General features: G+C 44.0%; 1 protein-coding gene and 1 long non-coding RNA gene across 4 annotated transcripts in view; one reads left to right on the top strand and one right to left on the bottom strand.

Annotated features, from left to right (window-relative positions):
• The window catches only part of si:dkeyp-117b11.1 (SH2 domain-containing protein 6), a 63,414-nt gene that overhangs the window by 40,912 nt on the left and 10,101 nt on the right, over positions 1 to 12,401 (top strand). For both annotated transcript variants that reach the window (XM_027166983.2, XM_027166985.2), the window contains exons 11-16: positions 1,659 to 1,743; positions 1,877 to 1,907; positions 2,383 to 2,416; positions 5,275 to 5,371; positions 5,683 to 5,714; positions 5,816 to 5,841. In XM_027166983.2, the coding sequence (XP_027022784.1) occupies positions 1,659 to 1,743; positions 1,877 to 1,907; positions 2,383 to 2,416; positions 5,275 to 5,371; positions 5,683 to 5,714; positions 5,816 to 5,841 (305 nt within the window). The remainder of the gene's footprint in view (positions 1 to 1,658; positions 1,744 to 1,876; positions 1,908 to 2,382; positions 2,417 to 5,274; positions 5,372 to 5,682; positions 5,715 to 5,815; positions 5,842 to 12,401) is intronic.
• Positions 685 to 5,823, bottom strand: LOC125138521. 2 transcript variants are annotated; one of them, XR_007137708.1, is made up of 3 exons: positions 5,688 to 5,823; positions 1,268 to 1,419; positions 685 to 1,172 (listed from the first exon to the last, which is right to left on the bottom strand). It is a non-coding gene; the product is annotated as an uncharacterized LOC125138521 (long non-coding RNA). The 2 variants fall into 2 exon arrangements; XR_007137709.1 differs by having other exon boundaries at positions 1,268 to 1,483; positions 5,688 to 5,815.

The raw sequence follows: 12,401 nt of genomic DNA, 5'->3' as shown, positions 1-12,401 counted from the left end.
CACATGACAAGAATGCGACACAAACAATGATGAACCAATACAGACACATATGGAGAGGTACTGTATAAATAAGGCTTGGGAACTTGGCGCAGGCGGCGCTGGCTCTGCAGACTTACACATTTATTCAAATAAGATGCAAACTAACAAAATAAACACAAACACACATGACAAGAATGCAACACAAACAATGACGAACCAAGACAGACACATATGGAGAGGTATAGATGAGGCAATACATTAGGTATAATGAGGTATAGACTACTACATTAGGTATAGACTATGGCCTGACAGAGATGTGTCCCAGAAGTTCCCGATATTTACTTTATTACTGACCAAATTAAAGTAAGGAAATATAAAAAACTTGTAATACCTGTTATTTTTTTTTATTTATTTTATTAGCCACTCAGTTTTTTTGGGGAAGATATTTCAGAGAGACTATTTTGGCTTGGCAATATTTTCTACTATTTCTTGCAAAGAACATTCTAGATCCAACAAATTGCAAGGGGATTTCCTGTACACAGTCTGTTTCCCCAAAGACTTTTATCTGAATTGATGATAATGGATACGCTTTAGGTCATTGTTGTGCTAAGGGATGAAATTCCTTTTCATTGTCAGCTTACTAAAAGAGAACTCAAGGTTTTCCACAAAAAACTGGTATTTGTAGCTATTTATGATTTCCTACAGCTTGATAAAAGCCACAAGTCCAACTGAAGAAAAACAGTCCTAATGATGATGGCACCATTGTGCTGCACAGTGAGTATAGTGGGGGTTCCATTTTAAATGTACTCTTGAGACAACAACACATTTTGTCATGATTTGGGGTGACTTAGTTGAGGTTTTTCTGTGAGAATGAGCTTCCCCACCATGTTGGCCTGATATTTGAAGTATATAGATTGTTGTCACATACAGAGAGTTATTTGTACTTATTACACAATGCTATGTAGCCTCCATGGTATGGTATGGTATGGTATGGTATCCATAGAACAAGGCAGGAGGCAGAGGGAAAATTTACAGCTCCTTTATTAAAGTTCACAAGTGAAGGCAGCAGTACAGAGTGGAGAGAATCTGAAGGTGCAGTAGTGCCATGGGAAGGTGACGAGTGAGCAGTCAACCCAGGATCGCCACTTGGCTGGCAGGTGGAGAGGGATCTGGCTGCAGTCAGTCAGGAGAATCTGGTGGGACAGAGGGATGGAAGAACAGAAACACCATTAGTTCACCATTCAATGTTCTAACACTTCTAAGGCTCATCCAGGCTTCCTTAGCTCACCTACTCGCAGAGGATGAGGAGTTCGAAGCCGCTCCCGATTGGCTCCTCCAGTTTTGCTTTTCTCTGTCCTGCCTTGCAGCCGCACTCAGTATGGTAGTTGTGGTTTCTACTGCACCATGGAGATTTGAGGGTGAAGTGCAGCAGAATTGGCACTGGCGTCACATTATCAAATAAGCATTTGTGTTAATGTGAATCCACAGCAATAACTTCTGGCAACTGAAGAGCAACAACTTTTTTATAGGAAATGTTTTATAATATACTTTATGACCTGTATTAATAAGAAAAATTTTTTATAAGATTGTTAGTTTCTCAGACTGTGTAATGTATATTTAATACAGATTGCTCTCTGAACTTATATCAGCAGATACTTGTTTACTTGATTATTTTACAGATTGTTGTTTAGCACCCCCCTCTGTACCCTATGGTGGTGGTCGTATGTTTCCACCCAAAACAGCAAGAGATCTTCCCCTATATGTGTAAGTGTTTGTACATTTCTGTGTTCCTAAGTACATTGATACTATAAATCCTGTAAGTGCCAAATGCAGTTATGCATACTTTGATTTTTTTTAATGGTTCCATATTATGCTGTTTTTTTCCTATTCATTTTAGAATGAAACCACCTGTTCCTAGAGCCAAATCTGTAAGTATATTATACCCACAAATAAGCAATGGCATGGACATGAGTGGTGTAATTCAGGGCCATTATCTTTTTTTAGCACTCAAAATACTTGTAATTGAACCCAGCAGAGGTATGCTGGCCTGAGCACAACATTTAGTGTGAGTTACAGTATATAGAGCATCAATTCAATAGCATCAATGAAAACATTTTTTTTTCTATAGAAATATGGCAGAAATATTGTTTTATTTTGTTTCTTTGTCATTAGGTTTGGCAACCGGAGCAAACCACTGAATTAATATGGTGCCACTCATTTAGAATCATGCTAAGGATCTTGATGGAAGTTATAATAATAATTTTGCATGTCTGCCTCACCTAATTTTCATGTATTTGTATGTATTTGGTTACATTCCTAATGTTTATCTATAGACAGCCAGCCACATGCCTATGCAGTTGCACACATCTGCATATTAAAAGTATTTCCTGTGGTTTTCCTTAGAACTCTCTCGTCACCAGTGACTCAGGGAATGCAGGTCAGTCATCCTCTTTCTAAAGCCATTATTGATTGCATACTTAATTTTTAATTATTAAATAGACCTAATAATTTTAATTTTAATACAATAATATATAAAAAACAGTCATGTCAGGGGAGTATATATGAGGACCGAAATGCTGTATGCAGGAGACAGTTAAAAGAGTCTTTAATTAGAATAGAAACAAATACAAAGTTCCAAACCACAAATAATCCAAACACTCGACCACCAAGGTAAGCAGAGTAGGCAGAGAACAAAGCAGTACACAGTCCAATAATCCAAATTCTAGAGAACAGGACTAGCGCAGGGCAGGCAGAATATCAACAATTTAATACAGTCCATTAATCCAAATACCAGTTAAAGGGGTAAAACAGAGCAGGCAGAAATAAGCAACATGACTCAGTCCAGTAATCCAAATTCTGGATGAATGGGGTAATACAGAACTGGGAGAACTCAGCAACTTAAGAATAAACAAGATCAAAACCAGGCAGACAGGAAGCAAAGTAAAGGTCCGATGACTGTCAGGAGTGCAAAGCACGAATTCGTACAAAGTACGAATGTGAAACTCCGAAGACCACATGATGATATCGGGCCTTAGAGTTGTAGCCAGTACCGCCTCGGGGAAGTGGAGTTTCCTCCTTGGCTTGGCTGTGGAGGACAGGTCTTTGGCCTTCTTTCACAAAGGCAATGGTGCTCAGCAATGGTCTTACTTTGGCTGGTTGTTTCTTCCTCCTTTCTTGCTCCCAGATGTCTGCGAGCACTGCCAGTACCTTGTCATGGCGGCAGCTGCTCGGAGTAGATAGGGCTCGGATATACGGAAAGGCTCCAGCCACTACAGTTCACTCCATGTGCTTGTCTTCTTGGGGAGGTTCCACATCGTCCAGGCACCTTGAGTTGCAAGCTTGATGGATTTTGCTCTTCTCGTTTCTTCCTCAATGTTTCAGATGAAGTTCGAAACCTTGAGGAGAAAACAAGAAGAGCAAAAAAGAAATGGAGATGAAGTTCAACAAGCACCTTAGAAGATGGTTGGACTTCCTCTCCATATCTTCAACTGTTGGTAGAAGCACCTCATAAACAGTGAGGAGCCCACATGGGAGCAGCATTTGTATTTTCCAGGCAGGCCAGACTTGTCGATCTTCTTCAGCCACTCTTCAACTTGTTTTCCGGTGCTGGAGATACCCTGGATGTTATGTGGGATGTGGTAGTAGTCCAAAGTAACTTGAATCAAATTATGGAGAATAAACCCATATGCATTTGTGAAGTCAAGCCAGACAACTGTTAGGCTGCCTTTCTTCTCCTTTGCTTCTTGGATAAGTTGGCTGAGCACCCGGAGAAACCTTCCACATTGCCCTTCTGGATGGAGGTGTTAATATATCCATTCTGGGTCATGTAAGCGCACATTCTCTGTGCAAGCACTGCAAAGAAAATCTTTCCCTCCACAGTAAGTAGGGATATAGTTCAGAACTGGCTGATCTGTGTGGCTCCCTATTCTTTGGGTACAAAGCACCCTTCCACCCTTCTCCAGCTTGTTTTAATGTTCCCTTGGACCAAATTACCCGCATAAGCTTCCACAGCCTTGGGAGGAGCTTAGGGTATCTTTTGTATACTTTGTATGATATACCGCTTGGACCTGGGGCCGAAGATGATCTTGCATTCTTAACTACCTGAGAAGCCTGAGATTTTCTTCCAGGGCCTCGTCGCTTATAGGGTCACTGAATCCTTCCTCAACCGACTGCTCCACCAACTCTTTGGTACTTGTTAGAGTCCCAGACCTCAACTCATGAACTGCTCATGGAGGCTGGCTGTCAGCTCTTTTATTCCTAACTTTTCTCCTGTGCTTGCCAGTTTGAACTACTTCCTCAGGGTTTTGATCTCCTTCCTAAGTTGTTTGATCTTTCTCTCTCTTCTGTTGTCCTGCTTTTCTCATCTTGCTTTATTCTCTCTCTTTGGCACTGCCCCAAGCTGTTCCTTCGCCACATTGTAGGTGATGGCTGTCAGTAGATCCACCTTCCTTTCCACTGATCCTGCTTGAACCCCTCCAAGCACTTTGTCCAGATCCTCATCTAACCTTGACCACTCCTCCCTGGGGTGGGCTTTCTGGATTGGCGTTGGAAGCTCTCCTTGTGTGGTCTTGGGGTTTGCCGGGTTTGCCGGGTTCTCCTCCATCTCACCAGACGGTTTGTCTGAGTGGTGTGCATGCGTCCATCCTTGTCCACACGTGGACTTCCTCTAATGTATTTTGAGCCCTCTTACACATTTGCAGATCCTTCCACAACTGCATTGCACTTCCGGTGCACATATTGTTAAACTGTTTTTATTGAAATGGTCAAACATTGTCTGTCCCATGTTTCATTGACACATGTATACATTTGCACAACAGTTCTCTTGAAAAAATGAAACACACTACATTATACCAGTAACATGCAGATTCTGTAAATAAACCTATTCTGCACTTGTTTCTGCCTTCATTGCCTCAACGTCACACACCCTAATCACAGTATTTAATAAATAACATGACTGGCATGAATTCTACATAGCCTATACAATAGCCTGCAATAGTGGTATAAATATTTCACTAGCTCAAACAGCATGTAATTATTTATTGTTTTAATTCACAGCACATGTTCTTCAAACTAAAATGTAAAACCATTGAATAAAAAGTTATTTGTAGTCATATTGACACAACTTTATTTTATTTCTTTTTTATTTATTACTTTTTTTAAATAATAATAATAATAACTAAACTATATACTATATATATACTATATACTAGCTAGCCAAGGTCATAGATAAAGGCGCTGAGGCGCCTTTATCTATGAGTCATCAGAATATGCTGTCTCTTCATGTCATATAAATAGCATCACTGCCAGATGCGAGGAGCAACACTATCACTGCCCATGTACCGTCATCTATCCAAAGCATCAGACCAACTCTTGCAACTGAGACCAAGACCAGGTAGAATGCACACACACACACACACACACACACACACACACACACACACACACACACACACACACACACACATAGTGAATAAAGTTGCAGATAGAAGTTCATAACACTTTTTTTTTATAGAAATGTTAAATATCTATGAAACTTTAATTACAACATAGAATTTACTTCCAACAGAGCAGATATTATTTCCCATAATTAAGGAAGTGACAACACAACTGGAAGTGTTTTTTTTTTTATATTTAACATCTTATCTCTGAAATATACACATATATATATACACCCAATGACTCAAAACATTCCATATTTTTTAGCTCACCCATTTCTCCTGCAGTAGACAACACTGGTGAGATTATATTTCCTCTTCTGTGCTCTGTTTTCATCTGCTATAATATATTGTTTTTTTAACCTGACTTACTTTTTACCCCTACTCTCTCTCACTCCCAGCAACAGTGATACACCCTGGAGAACAGGTAAAATGCTCTATCTATCAAAGCAAACACTTCAATTCATTTTCACTACTATCAATAATACGCTCTGAAGTATTTAGGACCTGACAAGTACTACTAGCCAAGTCATCACATCTGAACCATGACCCCATCTGGGTAACCTATTAAAAAGTCTTTGGACAGAACATGAATCATTCAAAGACTAAAATGTTCTTTATTGTAGATGAAAATGGTTCAAAATTCTGTTCTTGCTTTTCATTAAGTTTGCCATCACAAACATCTAATGATATTGAATATAATCACTTCTTTTTATCTGTGAGCTAACCTGCCTTTAGCCTGTTATGTTCATCATTGCTGTTCCTGGGTCAATTTGACCCAGGGCATGTATAATTATCCAAAAGTGTCAAAAACCATAAAGCATTTATTTATTTATTTATTATTTTTTATTATGCAAACAGACAATTACAATATTTACAGAAGAGAAATTAGATGCAAAATACAAATACAAAGACTAACAAAACATACATAACAGCCAGTACGATTTGGGTATGTGTGTGTGCAGAACTGTAAGTGTAACTGGGTGTGGGAGTGGAAATTTGTGAATAAAGGAGCATGTAGGGAAGTACAACAGACATAACCAGAGTTAAATATATATACATGTAAAAAAAAAGAGAGAAAAATAAATGATGAAGATGAAGATACTAATAGTATCACACACAAAAAAACTGGAAAATGGGGTATGAGGAAGGTGACAATAGCAATAATAATAATAATAATAATAATAATAATAATAATAATAATAATAATAATAATAATAATTCCAATTAATAAGAAATTACAAATAGTAATAATAGTATTAGCAGTAGTAGTAATGATAAACATATTAACAAATATACTTATTTCATCCGGAATGAGGGGGAGGATAAAGGATCAGGAAGAGGACAAATAAAAATAGTAATAATAATAATAATAATAATAATAATAATAATAATAATAATAATAGGAATATTGATACAGCCATAAATAGTATAATAATAATAATAATAATAATAATAATAATAATAATAATAGTAATAATACAGATGTTAATAATAAGATATTATAAAGCTGCTTCTGATACCCCTCATGCCCATGGCATAGGATAGACCCCCACCAGAGTCATTGTCACGATGTGACACGGTGAGACAAAGGCGAGTGAGGATCCAAATGCAGTTTAAAGTTTTTTACTAAACAAAACACAAACAAACAGGCAGGCAACGCGGAACAAACAGGAAACGGGAACATGGACATGCACACACCAACACCAAAAGCGACCAACAACATTGAAGTGAACAGACAGAGTATATATGGAGAACGAGAACCAATCACAAAACAGAGACAGACAAGGACTAAGACAAAACACCTGGGGAAGAGAATGAATGTAATTAGTGTCCATGGTAACAGATAGGTGGGCGGGGTCAACAATTAACATCAGGGAGAGACGGCAGACAGAAACAAGGGGAAAACACAGACAGACATTACAGAGCCCCCCCCCAACGAGCGGCTTCCAGACGCTCCCAAGTCCACAAAACCCAGTTCAGGCGAGTGGAGCGAAGGCGCAACCAGGGTGGGAGGGCGGGTCGGGTTCGTGTAGTGGTGGCGCCCGCCGAGCAGGAGGCCGGGGTGGCGCCAGCCGAGCCGGGGGCCGGGGCGGCGCCGGGAGAACAGGAGGCCAGGGCGGCGCCGGCAGAGCAGGAGGCCAGGGCGGCGCCGGCAGAGCAGGAGGCCAGGGCGGCGCCGGTAGAGCAGGAGGCCAGGGCGGCGCCGGGAGAACAGGAGGCCAGGGCGGCGCCGGGAGAACAGGAGGCCAGGGCGGCGCCGGGAGAACAGGAGGCCAGGGTGGTGCCGGAGGCAGAGCCAGAGACCAGAGCAGGACCGGAGGCCAGGGTGGTGCTGGAGGCGGAGCCAGAGACCAGAGCAGGACCGGGGACAAGGGTGGTGCTGGAGGCGGAGCCAGAGACCAGAGCAGGACCGGAGACCAGGGTGGTGCTGGAGGCGGAGCCGGAGGCCAGAGCAGGACCAGAGACCAGGGTGGTGCTGGAGGCGGAGCCAGAGACCAGAACGGAGTTGGCAGCCAGGGTGGTGCTTTGGGCCTATGAACAGGGACAGGAGGTAGAAGGGCTGACAAGTCCAGCGAAGCAAAACACAGGAAAACAGAAACATGCATAGGTTCAGGCCAGGCAGAGAGTTCAGGTAGTTTGGGTGTCATGATGGCGTCCTCTGACTCAGTCACTTCGGTCGACCCGGCCGATTCGGCTGGTTCCGTCAGCTCGGCCGGTTCCGTCGACCCGGTCGGTTCGGCAGGTTCCGTCGACCTGGTCGGTTCGGCAGGTCCCGCTGACTCTGCAGGTTCCGTCGACCCGGTCGGTTCGGCAGGTTCTGTCGACCCTGCAGGTTCCGTCGTCCCGGTCGGTTCAGCAGGTTCCGTCGACCCGGTCGGTTCCGTCGACCCGGTCGGCTCGGCAGGTTCGGCAGGTTCCATCGACCCGGTCGGTTCCGTCGACCCAGTCGGTTCGGCAGGTTCCGTCGACCCGGTCGGTTCCGTCGACCCGGTCGGTACGGCAGGTTCCATCGACCCGGTCGGTTCCGTCGACCCGGTCGGCTCGGCAGGTTCCATCGACCTGGTCGGTTCGGCAGGTTCCGTCGACCCGGTCGGTTCCGTCGACCCGGTCGGTTCAGCAGGTTCCATCGACCCGGTCGGTTCGGCAGGTTCCATCGACCCGGACGGTTCGGCAGGTTCCTTCGGCCCGGTCGGTTCCGTCGACCCGGACGGTTCTGCAGGTTCCTTCGACCCGGTCGGTTCCGTCGACCCGGTCGGTTCGGCAGGTTCCATCGACCCGGTCGGTTCGGCAGGTTCCATCGACCCGGACGGTTCGGCAGGTTCCTTCGGCCCGGTCGGTTCCGTCGACCCGGACGGTTCTGCAGGTTCCTTCGACCCGGTCGGTTCCGTCGACCCGGTCGGTTCGGCAGGTTCCTTCGACCCGGTCGGTTCCTTCGGCCCGGTCGGTTCCGTCGACCCGGTCGGTTCGGCAGGTTCCGTCGACCCGGTCGGTTCGGCAGGTTTCATCGACCCGGACGGTTCGGCCGGTTCCGTCGACCCGGTCGGTTCGGCAGGTTCCGTCGACCCGGTCGGTTCCGTCGACCCGGTCGGTTCGGCAGGTTCCGTCGACCCGGTCGGTCCGGTCGGTCCGGCAGGTTCCATCGACCCGGCAGGTTCCGTCGACCCGGTCGGTTCCGGCGACCCGGCTGGTTCCGGCAACCCGGCTGGTCCAGCTGGCGGCTTAGGGATGCCGGCCGCCCGAGCCGACCTCATCGGGGTATCCGCCAGTTTGGAGACCAGCCGGTTAGCACGGACCTCAGCCGAGCTCGCCGGTACGGTAGCCATGGGAACTGGCTCAATCACGGATGTGCACGGGACTGGTCTGGGCGGAGGCACTGTGGAGCATTCGGGCGTCCGTGGCTGATTCCACTCTGTGGCCCACGGATCCCGATGCTTGCTGCCCCCCCCAAAAAATACTTACGGCCGGCTTCCGTCTCTACAGTGCTCACGCTCAGCGTGGACCCGTCCAGGAGCAACGCCAAGTTGACGAACTCCGAGAATGTCTTTATTTCTCTGGTAGACGGCATCAAATACCGCAGGATCTCCCTTAGTCCGTGCTTAAAAATGTCTTTGAGCGCCTTCTCATCGAAGTTGACCTCGTTGCACAGGTCCAAGAATACCTCCGTGTACTCCTCAACTGGGGCGTCCTCCTGACGTAGGCAAAACAGGAGTTCTGCTGGATCCATTGGAGGTTGGTCGCTCTGTCACGATGTGACACGGTGAGACAAAGGCGAGTGAGGATCCAAATGCAGTTTAAAGTTTTTTACTAAACAAAACACAAACAAACAGGCAGGCAACGCGGAACAAACAGGAAACGGGAACATGGACATGCACACACCAACACCAAAAGCGACCAACAACATTGAAGTGAACAGACAGAGTATATATGGAGAACGAGAACCAATCACAAAACAGAGACAGACAAGGACTAAGACAAAACACCTGGGGAAGAGAATGAATGTAATTAGTGTCCATGGTAACAGATAGGTGGGCGGGGTCAACAATTAACATCAGGGAGAGACGGCAGACAGAAACAAGGGGAAAACACAGACAGACATTACAGTCATATTGCAAAAATCCATGCCCTCCCTCAACTGCCATGCTTACCCTGTCTTTGTGGGGTTTTTTTTTATAAATGTGGCTGCTTTCAGTGTTATACTCATGATATGTTTATGTCAACTAAACCATAAAATCTTAATAAACATTGTTTATATCTCATTATTATACTCATTACTAAACATTTCAATCCATATTTAGTGCAGTGGTGTTCTTTACCTCTCACAGATCATGGCTCAAAAAGGATACTTGTTTTTTAGAAAATGCATATTAAACCTTTTTTTATGTACATTACAAAGACACGTATAAAATACAATTGTTTTAATTGATAAATTACTTATTTTTTATTATAATTTACATTTTGAAATTTGTTTTGGGGGTGATGTTGCAGGATAAGGACACGCAGCTCCTTCCACTTTTTTAACAAAACACAGCTTTCTTATTGATTGGTAATTTTGAGAATGATTTTCTGTATTGAATTGGGCATTACCAGCTAAAAAGCTGACTTGATGTCTGTCGCAGGTTATTGACATTCTAGTGGGCCCTGGAACTGTCTTTATTATGTTTTCTGCACAGAGTTTTGCCTGGTGCATATTTAGGGATGAATACCACTGTATTTCACCATTTTTTGATGTAAATATCTTGCTTGGAGGAATATTAATAGCAGTTTTCTTATTTGGTTCATAATCAGATTCATCAGACTCAGAATTTACCACAAGATGGTCTTCTTTGGGGTGTTTGCAAATATGTGAAATGAAAATAGCAGTGCACCTCAATGGTGCTACCCAAAGCACATAAATAGTTAATTAACCCATTTCGTTCATAGGACAAAAGGTGGCTTATGTATAATTCATATCAGTAAGTACAGATATGTTGCTATTAATTTGTGTTTGGCAGGTATTTCCCATTTTTATTAAATTATTATAAATGTATAATGTATAAATTATGATAAATAGAAGATTTGTAGGCCTAAAGCAAAAAAAAAAAAAAAACACCCTCACAGAGCTGGTGTCTGAAGCATGTGACACTTTATTAAAAAAAGGGGGCTCAGGTGATATAGAGATACACATAAACACGCCTATAAAAGGACTTTTACTTCTAGTAATTGTCTGAAAGTGGCAGTGTTTCAGTCCTTTCTCAGGGCACCAGCTTATATATGCAATATGGAACTCAATGCTGTATCATGATTGATGCTATGGGAATGCTAATACCAATGCCAAAACACCAAAGAGAGATGTGATGCCTGTGCCATGTGAATTGGTTTCCGAACCTGGACCTGAGACTCTGAAGTCGAGTCCATGTCTATGCTGGAGAACCTAATGAATGTGTGTGGAGTGGCCCAGCCTGCCACAGCACACATATCCAACAGGAGACACCTCTGGCTAGAAAACTGGACAATGTTACACTCTGATACCTAGAGATGAAACCAATCTGCATCTGTCATAGGACTGGGCAATAGCATTTATAACCATGTGAGACAGGGTCTCAGGAGGCACTCATGAGATTGCAGGAAGAGGAGTTGCAGGATGACTGGTTGGCCTGTCACAGAGAGCACTTTACAAACTTCAGAATATTTATCCTTTTCATTCAGTCACATAAGACAAAACATTAACTCTTGTAAGACACTATTTGTTTGACAAAGGCTGTATGCAAGGGAGTTTCAAAGGCCATGAATACATTATCACACCTGGGGAGACGCACCCCAATGGGTCTAGCAAGGTGGAATGCCACTGTGGAGAACACTCATTACCATATGAATACTGAGTGCTGTGAATGGGTGTGTCTAGAAAAACTGCACTCATTATTAGTTTATAACTCGTCATTGCTACAAGGAAATATTCAAGACTCATAGGGGTTAAAAATTCCAGGCAGGAGGAGATTACTGGGAGGGTCTGCAAACCTCTTACTCTTTTGGGGGAGGTTAAGGCTAAACGAAGAGCCTTTTTAGGATTAGAAACTTCTCTGAGGCTGAACCCAAGGGCTCAAAGGAGGTCTCTTATAGCCCCATTCAGGTCCACAGAGAGATCCTAGCAGGGGACTTGTGATCTGTGGAAAGGATTCAACTGTCTGGCACTGCAAGGGAAATGAAAGACAAAAGGCAAAAAAATCCACTAGCCATAACTCTGCAACATGGCCTTCAACACCAGTGGATCTGCAGTCCCCCAGGCCTCAGCTCCTGCCTTGACAGGAAGCCTCCTTCCAGATTTTCATACACAGTATTCATACACAGGAACTCATTGAGAGCATTTTGTGATGCCTTGAGAGTGTAAACCAAGGTAGGAAACCTGCGTCTTTTCCATGAACACAGGGTAGAAAGCCAGCAACTCATAACACTTGAGCCCTGAGCATGCAGTTGAGAGTGTCAAAGCGCCTGCTCCTGAGCCAGAAC

The sequence above is a fragment of the Tachysurus fulvidraco genome, chromosome 14 (assembly GCF_022655615.1).
Source record: "Tachysurus fulvidraco isolate hzauxx_2018 chromosome 14, HZAU_PFXX_2.0, whole genome shotgun sequence".
Lineage (NCBI taxonomy): Eukaryota > Metazoa > Chordata > Actinopteri > Siluriformes > Bagridae > Tachysurus > Tachysurus fulvidraco.
The sequence above is the reverse complement of the archived record's forward strand: the minus strand, read 5'-3'. Positions and strand labels throughout refer to the sequence as shown.